Source organism: Leptonotus elevatus, chromosome 21, assembly GCF_054856555.1.
Source record: "Leptonotus elevatus isolate MCC_2025b chromosome 21, RoL_Lele_1.0, whole genome shotgun sequence".
Lineage (NCBI taxonomy): Eukaryota > Metazoa > Chordata > Actinopteri > Syngnathiformes > Syngnathidae > Leptonotus > Leptonotus elevatus.
In genome coordinates, this window is record NC_141259.1 from 9,517,398 (window position 1) to 9,533,596 (window position 16,199).

Sequence of the window (16,199 nt, forward strand, 5' to 3'; positions counted from 1 at the left end):
TTTAGCCAGCTAACTCGATGCGGCTGGAGATGGCTTATTGATGTCCTCACATCCTGTGGAGCAAGGATGATGCTGCTGACTGCTGGACTTGCAGGTTGAGGCTGGGGGTGTCTGGAATGCTAAGTGGCGAGGTTAACCTTTTCGTTGCCGAATGTGGCGTTTTGACATGGGTTGAAATTCCTGGAACCGAGAGCCAAAAATGGAGCCCCTAATAGACTGGATGACTGTGACGTGACAAAAAGTCACTTATCATAATTGTAGCATGGAATATTTGTTGTAATTCACTGGGCGGTAGGTTTCTTCATCTGAAATTATTTCTTTGTCCTACACTGTCATAAGATGAGTCATTGGCCCCTCTTCGGCGCCGGTGCCTGGGTGCGGGTGGTCCCCGGGGGCTGGGGGTCGGGGGTTGGGGGGCTGCCGGTTGGTCGGGGTGGGGTCGGGGGGGGGGGGCGGCTTTGTTGGGGGGGGGGCGGTGGTGGGGGTTGCGGGGTGGGGGGGTGCTGGGGGTGGGGGGTGTCTGGGGGATTGGGGGCATGGGGGCGGCTGGGGCTGGGTTGGGGTGGGTGGCGGGGGGTGGATGGGGGGCGGGGGGTGGTGGGGGGCGGGGGTTGGGGGCCGGTGGGGTGCCTGGTGGGCCTGCAGTGCCCCGTCCTGCTGCGTTGGGCCGGGGGCGCGGGCCGTGTTGGGGCGGGGGGCGCTCCTGCTCCTGGGTTTGCTCTCCGGCCGGTGGCCCTGGTGGGGCCCGGGGGTCGTCCTTTGGCGCTGCCGCGGCCTGGGGGGCCCTGAGGTGTTGCGCTTGCTCTGTTCCGGCGGGGGTCGACGGCTCCCCTCTTTGGTGGAGATTTTCATGCATGCCAGATCCACCACACCAGCATCTACCGAAACTCAGACACAATCTGTTTCCTCCTCAGGTTATTGAATCGGTGGAGGCTGGTGTCTCGGATCTCACGCGGCTTCGTCTGTCCTTCCTTCCTTTTCTCGGTCTCTCCGTTGGTCTCTTGAGGCCTCCCTGACTTTATGTTTTTTGGATTTGTTGGGGTCTGGATGTTTCTTGGGCTGGGGAGGAGTTCTGGTGGGGGGTGTCTGGTCGGTGCTGGATTTCACCTTCCTTGGTTTTCTTCGGTCCCCTCGGGTCTCCTGGTGTTCGATTTAGGTGAACGGTATAAGATTTTTTTTTCTAATAGGTTTTCTGGTGAGCTAACAAACACACGCACGCACGCACGCACACACACATACTCACCCACACACACAAAAAAAAAAAAAAAAAAAAGTATGTATGTATGTATGTATATATGTATATATGTATGTATATATGTGTATATATATATATATATATATTTAAAAAAAAAAAAAAAAAAAAAAAAAAAAAAAAAGAGCAATGATGATGACATTTCCGAATGAACAATACTGAGCTCTTATAAAAGAAGTAAGAAAAAAAAAAAAAAAAAAAAAAAAAAAGATGAGTCATTGGCGGTATTCATGAATCATCTCTTTAATTTTCCAGATTCCCCCCCTCCACATTTTTTTGAGCTCTTTTGTATTTACTCGAATGTTGTTGTTTTTTGTATTATAAAAGGAAGCAAAATGAATTGTCTGAAGAAAAGGATATTAGAAAATGAACCAATGATAGAAAGCATAGAAAATTGCAGAAACTTTTTCAAGTTGGCCTAAATTTTATTTTATTTTCTTCATGCGGAATGTCATCCATGTGCATGGCATGACGTCCCAGAAGTGCTTAATTAAATTTGGGTCTGAGGAAAGGATGGGCCAATCGATCAATGCCTTTGTCACCCGCCAACTGCTGACACACTCTTAACTGCATGCAGCCCGCAATTGTCATGCACCAGAAGTAACCCGTGGCCATCATGCAGTCTGACAAACAGATGCCTGTGTGGCCATCCAAGGATTTGCCTGTTTGAAATAGGATTCAGATCTGGTATCTGAGTCTTTAGTCTGAACCCTGTCAATTTGGATGAGTCTGAAATTGGATATCAGAGAGACAAATCTCTGACACCTGTTTTGAGAAACCGCGGTGTCCAAACTGAATATGTAGACCAATTGTTTTCCAACTTCACAGAAATGGTTCTGCACTGCTCCATATTCTGTGACGTGCTGTTAAAATTAATATTTGGCACGTAGTTGCCATCTCACTTATGAGTCATTCAGTTATTTCCCCTTTCAAAATCAAATTACGGTATTACTGGAAAAAACACAAGAGATTAAGTGTCATGAGTTGTTGACGTGGTGAGAATTGTATGAGTCGGTTCATAAAGCGGTTCATCAGTTTTACGGCATGTAGACAAACTGTTTGTTTTAGCTTTTGGCAATAACGTGACCAAGTGAGGGGCACTCCATCCTTGTCCTACTGAGGGTCATTGTTTCAGATTTGGAGATGCTGATTCTAAGTGAGGCATTTTTAAAAACATGACCATGTATAAGAAAGTTTTCATAATTTGAAAAAAAGCCAAACATGTTTATTAAGACATTAAAAAAAAGATGACCATAAGTCATTTATTATTAATAAAAATGACCAGGCATTATTTTTTCATAAAAAAAACAACAAAACAATACAAGCTTGGTATGTCTGAACCATGGCCATAGTATGGCTTTTATCTTAAAAAGAAAAATGACCATGTAATGTAATGTAAGCCGTTTTTTTTTTTTTTTACGACAATGTATATTAAGTTAAAACGTCCATATATAAGGTTTTTACTATAAAAAAAAAACATTTATAGTAAGGCATTTTTTATTCAAAAAACAAAACAAAAAACTGCCATTTTATTTAAGAAAAGCAAACAAACAAACCCCAACCATGTATAGTAAGGCATTTTTTAAAAGATGACCATGTATAGTAAATCATTTATTATAAATAAAAATTAGCAGGCATTTTTCTTAATTTTTTTTTATCATGTGTAGTAAGACTTTTATTTAAAATTTAAAATGACCATGTAATGTATAATAAGGCGAGTTTTTTTTTTAAACAATGTAATACAAGTTAAAATGACCATTTATACTAAGGCTTTTAGTTTTTTAATGACCATGTATAGTAAGGCATTTTTTAACTAAAAAACGGCCATGTAGAGTAAGGTTTTTATTTAAAAAAACAAAAACAAAACATGTATAGTAAGGCTTTTATCAAAAAAAAAATATATATTTTTTTTTTTACATATAATGTATAGTAAGGCATGGGGTTTTTAAAACTACAATTTATATTAAGTTAAAATAACCATTTATAGTAAGGCTTTTATTTATTTATTTATTTTAAATGACCATGTAAAGTAAGGCATTTTTTTATTAAAAACGACCATGTAGAGTAAGGCTTTTATTTTAAAAATAAAAATTACCATGTAATGTATAGTAAGGCGTTTAGTATTTTTTATTTTTGTGGGCTATGTATAGTAAGGCATTTTTTAGTTTAAAAAAATGCTATTAAGACTTATTAAAAAAAAAAATACCATGTGTAGTAAGGGTTTTTATTTTAAATTTTTAATTTTTTTTAACGACCAGATACAGCAGTGGTGAGTCCTGCAGGTTTTGGATGTTTCCCTGCTTCCAAACCCGCAATCCCTCCAGACACAAATTCAACCCATACTCCCACAACAGCACCCACCACTGGACTCGTCTTCTCCAAGTCTACAAAACACATATAGACTGGTTAGGCGAACTCCAATGCACCCAATCGCGCTTAAGCCACTGATCCACAGCCAGGACGAAAACTACATTGAGGTTCGTCTTTTAGACGGATCCTTGAAAAGACCTAACCTGGAAGGCTGAATGAGAGTGTGATCCCCTGTAGTTAGAACACACCCACCGGTCCGCCTCCCCTGTCCGCCAATGCCCTCAATGTCCACAATGTGTCAACCAGACAACCCCACAACATCCTGACACATCTCATCACACTTCTGATTTAATGTGGACTCTCTATGTTTTAATCTAGTAAGAGTCGTGTTATGATGTGCGTTTGGTCCAAAAACGCATCGTCTATAAGCAAGCACATTTAACAAGAAAAGCATGTTCCCTTTTATGTGTTTTTAACATTTTGCCACAGCTCTAATGGGCAGCTTGGACGGCTCAGTCGTGCTGCTGACAGTCCTCCATCTGTTTATCTAACCCTGTGATAGATGGGCTGTGGAAATGTCCTCTCCCTTGTGAAGCTGCAATCAGTTGGCCCATCACTACTGATAACACGACGTGCCAAAAACACAAGCTCACAATGTGGCAGGGCCTCGCAACAAACTAGGTTAATGATGCTGGAGGACTGCGGGTCACCCTTTGGACTCACGGACATTCTGTGTTGCATTTATCTATCTATCTGAAGAAATTGCTTCTCTAATCTATTACTCTGTTGGTCTGACAGGCGCAAACGTGACAGCTAATGTATCACAAAAACGGTTTTAGCATAGCATGGAGGGTTGGCACGAGGCGGGACAGACAGCACATCTGCATCTTAAAGCATCTTAATTGTGATTCATTCAAATGACCAGAGGTGACAAATCCAGGTCCAGAAATAAAAACCCTCCTAAAGTTTGGCTTTAGCACCAGGTGCTAGCTAGCGCGCTCCCTAGCTAGCTCCCCGGGTGCTCGGTTACCTGCTAGGGAGCTAGCAAGCTAGCACAAGGGGCTAAAGTCAAACTGTGGCAAGGTTTTTCTTTTCTGGACCTGGATTTTCCACCTCTGCAAATGACTTGTTGAAACAAAATCAAAATTAGGGATGGGCGAGTACTGATACCAGGACACATTTCACGTTATCGTTACAGGTATCAGCACCCTTTCTTGTGGCTGTTTTTTGGTCAGGAACCAAAAGCTGAAATGGTTATTTTTCATTTATTTACCACCACAGGTACAGTAACGAAGTATTTGTACTTTGTTACTTCCCATCTCTGTATTTCAACAATTATGAAAACATAAATCGTTGAAGAATGCTAAAGAAATTGATTTGACCACCTGTCATATTCTCTGAAAAGTCACAAATTAAACAAGCACAATAATAATTTAAACCATTTACACTTGATATATTTTTAGAAACTCTCCTATGCCCTAGATATAAAACATAAGGAGATAATAAGGCAAGGTACAGGACAAATTTTCTATTTTTTAAGAGCTCATAATAATGAACTGCAAAAGTACAATCTCGAATGCTCCTCAGGCAAACGCGTTTCAGCTCTATGTGACGATGAATTCAAGTTGGGGAGGATTTGGCCTTATAATGCATTTGTCATGCACACCTGTAGGTTTTGATTTTAGCTGGTTATGTTGATGAAAATGTACTTTGCTCCCATTGGCATTAACTAGTTAGTAACTGCAGGGCGTCTCGGTTCTGCACCAGCAGTCGCATTTCGGTTCGACACTGAATGATGCAGTTGTGGGTCCAGAGGTGCCTTTTAAGCTTTGCCCACTCACTCTTAGCCTCAACACGCTTCGTCTCAACAACCTCTCCCAACAGACGTGGAGGTAAAAAAGGTCATCCTCTTTCCAAAGGTCTAAGAGGATTGATTCTTCAACAGACCTTCGGACCTTATATTGCTGGAAACAAGTCGGGTGAGACATCCAACTGACCTATTTGTCCCAATGCAAAAAGTGTCAAATACAAATCTTTTAACTCATTCACTGCCATTGACGGTTATAAACGTCAAAACATAATTTAAACTTTTTTTTCTACTTTCGTTAACAAGAGTATGAAAACCTAGATTTTTTTTATTGTGCATTTAGAAAAGATATACAATTTGTGATTAATTGTGAGTTAACTATTGAAGTAAAAAAAAAAAATTAATCGCCTGACGCCCCTAATTTTTAATAATCATCTCGTCAGGCGATACAACTTTTAAATTGTAATAAATCACACATTTTACTTATTTATTAGTTACTTACTTATTTATTATACTCTTGTTAAAAAAAATTAAACTAACAGAAATAGTTCAAATGAATTTTGGCAGTGAATGAGTTAAAGATGACTTTTCCGAGGTCAAAGTCATATCTTGCTGTCTGCTGAAATGAACAGCTTGTAGAAATTAGGCGAGGTTGTGTTTTCACTTATTGGACCGTGCTACTGTCTGCAGTCTACATTTTGAATAGGAGTGGGAACCTTCAGATAAAGCACAAATCAATTCAACGGCCATGAGCAGAATGAAGTATTGGATTGTTCAACAGGACTTGAATGGCATCATTCACAATTGATTTGGATCAATTAATTGCTAAATACATTTAAGCAGTCATCATCTTGTTGGTCACGTTTTTGTTTAAATCATGAGACGCAGTACTTCAGTACTTTACCATTGCGAGGCTTCAAACCGGAAGTTCTCGCAAGGAAGTGGCCAGGGGGGCTTCGAGTGTCACCGGGTGTCGTCAGCAGCTTGCAACAGAGAGACTGAAAGAATCACATAAAAGCAGGCACATTTCCTGGAAATGTGTTGGTCTCGAGGCTGAAACTTCACAAATACAAGCATGCCTGTACGCATACAAATGTTTCATAGATAACCCTGCATACCGTGGCTCAAACGATACATCTTTGGAAAGGCAAAGACACAATATTTCAGAGCATTGAAAAACAGCTTCAGAAGCACAGAAAAAAAAACTACACTGAACACAAAAAAGAAGACTTTAAAAACATGTTGTGAATAAATAAAAGTAGGTTTCTAAAATTGGGCTGACTTCGCTTCTGTTTGTGTGCAGCATAGCAGCTAAATGGTGCTTCACCGTGTTTGCTTTGAACTCAGGGTTACACTAATTTACCCGAGTCTGCAGCAAGGTTATTTTAGTTAATGAAAAATAATGAAAAAATTAAACAAAAATTCAAAAGAACAATTTTGTTAATGAAATAAAATAAAAACGCAAATGCTTTTTAAAAACAAAAACTAACTGCAACTACATTTTATGTTTACAAAACTAACTAAAACTATAATTATAGCGAAAATGTCCTTCGTTTTAGTCTTTGGTAATTAATTTAATGCTTAAGCCTTTGGGGATGATTTTAAATGTGATTTTTAAGTATATTTGTTTTTATATTAACCGGAATAAGGACGTTTGAAAGTGTGTCACACAAAAGTGATGTCATCCAGCAGCAGCCAATAGAAAAGCACCTTCAGATGACATCGCTCCTAGGTGACAATTTTTCATGCTTGACTTGTGGCTCCAATGGCTCGGCTTGCCTGCTTTTTCCATTTACCTCAGCCAAAATGCAACACTAGGTAAGAAATGTGTTTTTTTTTTAAATATTGCACACAAGTAATACAAAAAAAAAAAAAAAAAAACTAATACTGAAACTAAATCTAAGCTTCTTTTTTTTTAAATAACTAAAACTAATAATTTATTTTTAATGGTTTAGTTAATATAAAAATAAAAAATAAAATAAATACAAGCTGCATACTGACTGTACTCCATGTGGATTCCATTCAGGGACTTAAGAACCAAAGCATTTCCGATCTGGACTTGATCGGAATGGATTTGGACATTCCTTGGACCGCTTTGCCTTTTGTTCCAGCACCGTGCTGCTTAATGACTGAAAGCTGTTTTCCCCTAATTGTATTTTACTCTGGGTGCCACAATCACCAGTGCACAGTTGAAGAAGCTCGGGTCCCGCGTCTGGTCTCTGATGGATGTGTCCTGTTCTCAGCTGCCAACTGTGTGCCCCCCTCCCCCCTCTCTCCGCTGCAGAGGCCACCCCCAGCTGCGGGGGATCGGACTGGTGAGCGGGCCGGGCCGGCAGCCAGGTTGTTGATGAAGCTGCAGCTGGGACACGGAAAACATGAGCCAAGTTGGTGAATATTCCAATAAAAATGGCAAGCCAATATGTCATTTAATCGTTAGTGTTGATTATATTGATTAACATATGTAAACTGAAGGTTTTTGTTGTTTGTATTTTTACATGCTAGCGTAACAAATTGTGGACAATGTATTTATATGATTGAACTATTTTATCAATAGATATGTAGAATTAGAGATGTCAAATTTAGTGTGTTCATTTTGAGTAAGTTTTTATTTGTTTTTGTTTTTACGCGCAATTAATGACCGCCCCTTTTTTGGAAAGCCTGTACTGGGGGAATTCCAGTCGCAACGAAGCAGACATGTCCACGTCAAAATTTAGCAGTAATAAATGTAATAATAATGCATATTTTGGTTGACTGGGGTCAAGTTGAATTTTACAATTTAAAAAATTTGTAGAATTTCAAAAGTTAATTCATGTTAAAGATTAGATAGCTCTTAATATGAAAACAAAAATGCACTGAGCTGTCACCAATGTCTTACGAATGCAATTATGCCATCTAGTGGCAGAAAAATGACCAACACAAATCAATATCACACATTACAGTATAAACATTTTTTTAACTACATTTTATGAATTATGAAATTACTGTATCAATTAATAAAAATGAAGCCCTATTTCTATTGGTTTAATATTTTTTCCCCCAATTTTATGTTAACAAGAGTATGAAAACTTAAAATATTTTATTGTACATTTAGAAACAGAAATAAAATTTGCTATTAATTGTGAGTTAACTACTGAAGTCATTAATTCTGATTACAAATTCTAATCGCCTGACACCACAAATAAATAATCTATTATCTTAAAACCTATTTTCTGTTTGTAAATTCATTTAGTATGAAAACAAGCTCTAACTGGAAACTGTTCTACCTTTTTTTTCCCCACATGTGCCAAGGTCACAGAATTATTGCGTGGGTATGCATCCAAAAGTTCAGAGCCATTCAAAAGGTCCTTCCTTGACATATGCTTCATTTATGGGTCCCATTATGAGATAATTACTGTGACAGATTAGAGTTGTGAATAGTGCCGGAGCTCCATCTACGAGCTTCAGGGTCCGACTTTTGTGCATATTCGCTGGCCATCATACACGATTGAGTTTTTAAGGCAACCATTTTGTATGGGTCTAACTTATGCGGTGGCAATTATGCCACTACATGTTTTCTCCTCTTGGCTCTGTGTGATATAATTTGACACACTCGCGGACGGCTCAGGAAGGTGACATAAACATACAGATCTTAACGAAATCCGCCGCGGTGAGGCAGGCAATTATCATTAAGCAAGAAACTGTGTTGAGATTGTCATGCTGCTATCATTTACCTCATCACCTGGTTGGAAGAAGCACATCGCCATAACGTGTCCCTCTAACTTTTGCTGAAGAGGCTGTTTATCATCACGGGTTGTAATTATACCTGAGGCTCGACACATTTAAATGGATTTGCTGTGGAGCTGATAGCTTAAATATTTGATTAGACGTCTTCATTGATGTGTGACTGGCTTTGCATTTTAGCTTAAGAGAGGCTTACAGGTTCCTCTCGCCGCTGATAGTGTTTGCTTCAATCGTTGTTGATGAGATGAAGGACTTGCAGGGACAGCGTCGCGTCACACGTTGTACTGGCGTGCACAAATGCATCATTTGTCAAAGGTGTGAATCGGCATCTCGTTTTTTTTTTTAAGCGACTTCATCATCAGTTAAATGCGTTCGTACGTGCATTACAGACTATGTTTGTTTATGTTTACAGATTATGTTTCCGTTCTGTGGGGTTGGATTTTTGTTGGATTTTAAGAGTTCATGTTCCTTTGTGTCTGTGTTCAGTGTTTTGTTTTGTGTTCCTTGTCTTTTCCCCTCGTCTCGTTATGTGTAACCACGTCCGCCTGTGTCTTCCCTTCCCCTGTGTGTCAACCTCGCAGTGCCCTCAGCCGCTTGTGTCTCCCCCAGGTGTGTCTTGTCAAGTAATTAGCAAAGGTGTATTTAGTTTGTGGGGTTTGTCCAGTCAGTGTGAGTGCATTGTCTACATTACGTGTGCATTGTCACGTCACGCTCGTTCCAGTCATAGCGACCAGTCCAGTCACGTCTTGTCCAGTCACGGCGACCAGTCCAGTCATGGCGACCAGTCCAGTCATGACGACCACTCACGTCACGTCCAGTCATGACGACCAGTCACGCCACGTCCAGTCATGGTGACCAGTCCGTCACGCCACGTCACGCCACGTCACGCCACGTCCAGTCATGGTGAACAGTCCGTCACGTCACGTCCCGTCCCGTCCAGTCATGGCAACCAGTCCAATCCCGTCCCATCTAGTCCAGTCATGGCGACCGTCCAGTCCCGTCCCCTCACCTTTTCCCCTAGGTTCCATTAATGTACCACGCATTGCACTTGATTCCCGTTTCACTGCCTTATTTTGCTGCATTTGGGTCCGCAATCCCTCAATCACTTACGTCCTACATCATTTCCCAGTGACCTGCCGTGACCAGACCATAGGTAAACAGCACAGCCAGCTTCCAATCATTGTGGGGTACTCCTGCTTCTCCTATTTACCCCTTTTTCCTTCGTTTTTTTTTTAATGCATGCTATGAATGCTAGGCGCTGGATTACCCCTTGTCAATTTTTTTGTGCATGCAAAGGACACGAATACCTCAGTGTTCAATGCCGAGCTGGAAACAGTGTGTCCCTGACATTTCATTGAAATTTCAGTTGTTCTCCACATGAACATATCACAATCGTGGAACCTTGGGCGGAGTGATAAGGAGTGATGAGAGTTGGGTGGAAAGCAATATTATTGCGACAGTCACATTAATGAACATTGCTGAATGCTAAGGCAATTAATTACTGTTTGCATCATCACCCTGGAAAAAGTGTTTAATTATTTTTGGTTGCACTCTGTTGCACTCGGAGAGCATCATGGAGTGTGCTCAGGCTGACAAAATGGATGCTGGCAGGGAACCAGCTAAAGTGCGGTTTCACTGCCTAATGGCCATTGTACTGGCAGACCAGATGGTCGTGGTTGTGCACTGAGTTGAACTGAGATCTGCCGCATCACCAATGACTCAGCATCACTCTTACTCGTCTGTCCGCTGAATGATCAAAGCGTTGTAGTACAACATTATGGAATATTAATGTTGCCTCCAGTATGTTTTGATGTGAGCATCTATTTGGCTGGATTTACATAGCAGACTAAATACATACAAGCATTAAATGTTATATTAGACCTATTACGATGCCGTTCGCTCATTTAGGCACAAAAACGTATTCAGGATTTTTTGTCAACAATTTAGTTATCTCCCGAAGATCTTTAGAATATCAAACACCAAATTTCACACAAATTTAAGCTTAAAACGTACATATATTGAACTGTAGTGTTTTCTTTTTTGGATTCTGGTTCAAATTATTTTGTTCTTACCGTCTAATGGACACAGTGTGTATTTTCCCTTTTGGCAAAGCTTTAAATTGATCCGTGTCATGTCGGTCAATAGCAGCTAGCTAGCGTTAAGCTAATTCCCGTTGAAGGTTAACTTCTCCAGTCCAGCGTGCCAAATCTCAACCTCCCTTCGTGCTAGGAAGTTTTCTTACCGTCTTACTGTGAAGCTTTAAATTGATCCGTGTCACGTCTGTCATAGCAGCTAGCTAGCGCTAAGCTAACCCCTGTGAGCGTTCATCTCGCTAGTCCAGCATCCAACTTTTCAACCTCCCTTCGTGCTAGGAAGTCACAAACAACAGTTTGACCCTGAAATTAATTAGTTGCCTTTACATAATTTACGAAGAGAACATTAGTTTTGAAATGAAAAGGATGCTTGTGTAGATTTTGTTTGACATTGGAGAGAGAACAACAAAATGTAAGCATTCAATGTTTGCTTTTTAACTGTAACTAATAATTTTTCGCTTTCTCCTGCTCCATTCTCATAACGACGTCTCACCATGCACACAAAAAACCACAATGAAAATGAAGCAAACGTTCCATCACTGTCTTTCTGTCTGTCTTTCTGTCTGTCTTTCTGCCTGTCTTTCTGTCTGTCTTTCTGTCTGTCTTTCTGTCTGTCTATGTGCCCTTCATCTTTGAAATACAATTCTAACCTACAAAGGTGGTAAGTTCACCACCCGAACCTACACAAGTGCAGCAGATTTGCACTCCTTGAGATTCGTTGCACAACCGCACCTCCACCAGTTCAAGCTCTGCGGGGGGGTCCTTCACATACTGTACTTCAAAAGAGCGCCCCAGTGCACCGCATTCAAAGTGAAGTGCTTCCTGCGACAGTCAAAATAAAGTGGTTATAGTGCAGTACATATTTATCTGTGGAACCTTGAATAACTAAATGGTGTTTTTTTCATATTAAAAAAATCATAAAAAATCACTGACAAAACCCTAAATAAATTTTTCACAAACAAAATGGGCGGGGATGGGTAAAATAAAAAATAAATAAAAATCTTGGAATTAAAAAAAATATATATTTATATATATTTTTTTCAAATACATTTTTTTAAAGTTTTATGAAAATCCACAAATATTAAAATCTAGTTTTAAGTTGTAATATCACCAATTACCACTAGATGGCAGACATTGCGCTTACTCCAGGTCTTATACTGCTCTATACGACAACATGAGTTAGGCCTAATAATTTTGTTCCCGTATTTGGAATGATATTTAGGACAAACATAAAGGGTCAATAATATTGACATTTTGAGTGATTTTATTTTTGTGTGAAAAAAACAACACAAAATGAGTTCTTGCACTTAGTGTTAGTTTGCTGTTCAACACTTTTGTGCCATCCTTGAACGGTTATTTTGATGCAAGGTGAGCCATTAGCACTGAAAAAAAAAAAATCACGTTTCAACTGGGCTGTTTCTGTTTCTTTTACGTGTTTTTCTGGGTTGGGTCAACTTCCCGCATGAGACTAAAAACATCATGTCTCTACGTGTGAATGTCATCTGCTGATCTGAGGGAGTGGGAGTGTGAAAACCAGTTCACGGGGTGAAGTCGGGTTGCAGGAGGCTTTGTAGATGATGAAGAGGAGTTTGTGGTGGATACTCAAGAGTGTTGAGAGCTAGTGGGGGTTTCTTTAGGCCAGGGCTTATTTGGTCAAGGAGACATAAGTACAGGTGGGACTGCAAGCGCTAGAGCAAAGAATATATTGTTGGATTTTTTTGGAAGGGATTTGGATGAAGAGCCATTGAAAAGACTATTACAGTATACAGCGGGCGGATGTATTACTGAGAGTTTCAGCAACGGAAAAGGAGAGGGATTGTTATCGCAGTCTGTGCCGACATGAACAACATTAAAGCAAATGTTTGACTCTTTCTAATATGTTGAGTGACAACATGAATTGCTTATGTAATAATTCGCCCATAATCCCATTTATATATTACAGGTGACTTCACTTAGTGGCCATATCATTTGCCCGGAAGCAATATTGGTACCCAAATCATTGTTAACAGTCTCGTGGTCTCAATTTAACCTTTGAGGATTTATCATGACATGGATGACTGGGAATACACAGACATAAAAATTCATAAAAAAATAGCAAACACATTGGTGTATATATATATACATATATATTTATTTTTTTAACTGTGACGTATGTTTAAAAACTGACTAGCAATTTATGCTATTAAGCTAACAATATTTAGGGTAACACTTTATAATAACTATCCGTTATAACTAGTTAATAGATCTTTAGTAAACTGTTGTATAATGAGTTATTAACTAACAGTTATTGAGGAATAGGTGCAACTTAAGAATAAATGTTCCAATAACATCTATAAACTATTAACTAATACTCAACAAGTCACTCGTAATTTACCAATAGAGTTTATATGATCTATTATTGATTTAGTAGGTGTAGTTATAAATCATTAACTAGAACTCATTACCTAACGGTTTACTAATGATTAACTATCTTAAAGCAGCATTATAAATCCTTAACAAAATGTAACACATCGTTCATTATTCATTTATTAACATTTTACTAATAATCTATTAACTAGTTATAAACAGTTATTATAAAGTGTTACCATATTTAGTATGGATTCCTCTGTTGCACTGACAATTTCTCTTGAATCGATTCTGAAAATTAATCACACTTTATGAAGAAAATTGTCCCTTTTTTTTTTTCTTAACTCGCGACTGCCACCTCTGGCCCAAAGTGTAACTGCATCATGTGTGTCAGGCCTGTTCATGGTGTGCGTGTGAGTACGTGCACGATCTTAAAGCGACAGCCACAGTTGACAAAGGAAGACACAACTTCAAATGAGGTAAGAAAAACTTTCACTAGCTTAATGCTAACATCTAATTACATACGCCATAGAGGAGCTAAGAGAAATTAGCATAGATGTTATGGTAATCCTTCAAATAGCTGCTACTTTAAATCCCCTTGAAAGTAAAAAAAAAAAAAATACACATTTTTTAAGTTTGACACACCTCAGACAAGTATTTTCGCCGAATTCAAATGATTAAAATAATCGGCAAATGTGTTAAATGAGGGTTATAGTCATGCCCACAAAAAAATAACGCTATTTCACCACAATTGATTATGACATATTTCTCAAAGCATGTTTTCTGCAGTTATCTTTAAGCATACGTAATTCAAAAGAAATCTGTGATTTCACTTTACAGGGACTGTGACATGTACGAAGCTGAATCACATACAAAAAAGAAAAAAGGATTCTCTCTGCCATTTGGGATCAACTTCAACTTTGTAGGGGACCTTCTCTGACTCAGTCAGTGCTGCCTGGCATGTTGTTGTACAATGTGATTAAAGTAAATCGCAACTTCCCTATATACTGTAATATCCACAAATGTGCTTGTTATTTGAAAATATTGCATAACCTCAGCGACATTATACATTAATTCAACTATGATGCGCCCCCCCCAAATAAAATTCCCATGAAAAACATGAAACGTCTGTGAGTGTGAGTATTCTGCTTCATCTTACTCGTCCGGGTTGTTAATAAAAGAGAAAAGGTGATTTATCCAGATGGCTGCACCCAGATTGTACTCTGAAAACATTTCCACAAATCCAAGGAGTGGCACAACGTGTGCATAATGCAAAAGGACTGCATCTTCTCGGTCTGCCCATGAGACTAATAATATTCCAGCGGGATCCTTTCTATACTAATGACTTATGACTTGCTGCACTTGCCCCCACCCCCCTCACCCCCTCCCATTTTATGCTACAAGACTGACTTTCCAGAGAGTACCCTGCTTGGCCACGCCCACGTCACATGAAATCATATATAATTGAAATATACAATTTAGTGTAAAAACTGCCATTTTGTTAGGTGACATTTGCTTTCTCATAATAAATACTGTGGCCATTTACGCGTGCAACCTGGAAGAAATGAATAGCCCGAGGTTGGAGCAGCAAGCCGATGTAAAAAAAAAGAAAAAAAAAAAAGTGTGGCGCGAATGCCACACAGTGATTCACCAGCAGACTGACTGACGTCTCCGGTGTTGCACAGCAAAGTCCCGCAGCTCGCTCGCTTATTTTGCACACTCGAGTCGAGGCGAGCAGTCGACATCAGCCGCGGTTGCAGCAGCAACAGACACGCGGGGGGAAAATAGAGAGAGAAAGAGAGAGAGAGGGAGGAGGAAAAAAAAAAAAGAAGGACGCAAGAGAGAAGTTGGGCGACGACTGGCGCTAGTTTTGCGGAATGTTCAACCTGCGGCAGCCTCCGTTTCAAAACAGCGACCCGGCAAGTGTTTGAACGCTTCTTTTTTTGGCGACTGGCTCCATTTTCGTCCTTTTTGTGAAGAAAGCTCAACAGTGCAATGATGTGGACCTCTCACGATACCGCTGGATTTATTTTCTTGGCTGGCTTTTGCGTGCATTTCGGATTCTCCTTTGAAGGTAAGACTGTAAACTAAACTGTTTATAAAAGGTTTTCTTTCCCGTTACCCCCCCCACCCCCCCCCTTCCTGGCTTTTAAATCTTGAGTGAGGTTATAAAACGTCCCAGACAACGGCGTCATGATGAAAAAACGAGCGCTCAGTAAAAAAAGCAACTGGTGACTGCTTGGTATGTTTTAGCGCGTCGAGCTCTTTAAAATGATTTCTCCAAATCTGTATCGCTCGCTAAATGTCGCTGTCCAAGGTCCTTAAAAGCATCTGCCCTTCATCTCGCATTGATTCCACTTTCTCCCTGCTTCTCGGGGGGCATATAATTAAAAACGAGCTCACACATAAAAAAAAAAAAAAAAAAAAATCTTTATCCAAAATTGCTTCAAAGCTTCCTCTAAAAGTCATTTTCTCTCTCACTCTCTGCGTAACACTTTCAATGACATTGATGTGAGGATTTATTGATCAATGATTATGATGATTTCTGCATTAAATAATCCCCACAATGCTTTCTCTCATTCCCCCGCTCTCCATCTTTCCTTCACTCATTATCTCTGCAATGCCCCCCCCCCCCCTCCCCCATACACACACACACACACACATATCTCCC

The 16,199-nt window shown here is 39.7% G+C and overlaps 1 protein-coding gene and 1 long non-coding RNA gene across 9 annotated transcripts in view; one reads left to right on the forward strand and one right to left on the reverse strand.

The window, feature by feature from the left end:
* LOC147155774 (uncharacterized) overlaps window positions 1–16,199 on the reverse strand; it is a 137,582-nt gene that overhangs the window by 13,114 nt on the left and 108,269 nt on the right. For 4 of the 8 annotated variants that reach the window (XR_015092135.1, XR_015092133.1, XR_015092134.1 and 1 more), the window contains one exon: window positions 7,549–7,728. This is a non-coding gene — a long non-coding RNA (uncharacterized LOC147155774). Of the gene's footprint in view, window positions 1–3,493; window positions 3,637–5,166; window positions 7,729–16,199 lie in introns of those variants that run through there. The other 4 variants (XR_015092137.1, XR_015092139.1, XR_015092138.1 and 1 more) reach the window with 4 other exon arrangements.
* vstm2a (V-set and transmembrane domain containing 2A) overlaps window positions 15,175–16,199 on the forward strand; it is a 50,057-nt gene continuing 49,032 nt past the window's right edge. The window contains exon 1 of the mRNA XM_086066298.1: window positions 15,175–15,602. Within this exon, the coding sequence (XP_085922424.1) occupies window positions 15,524–15,602 (79 nt within the window). The 5' untranslated portion in view covers window positions 15,175–15,523. The remainder of the gene's footprint in view (window positions 15,603–16,199) is intronic.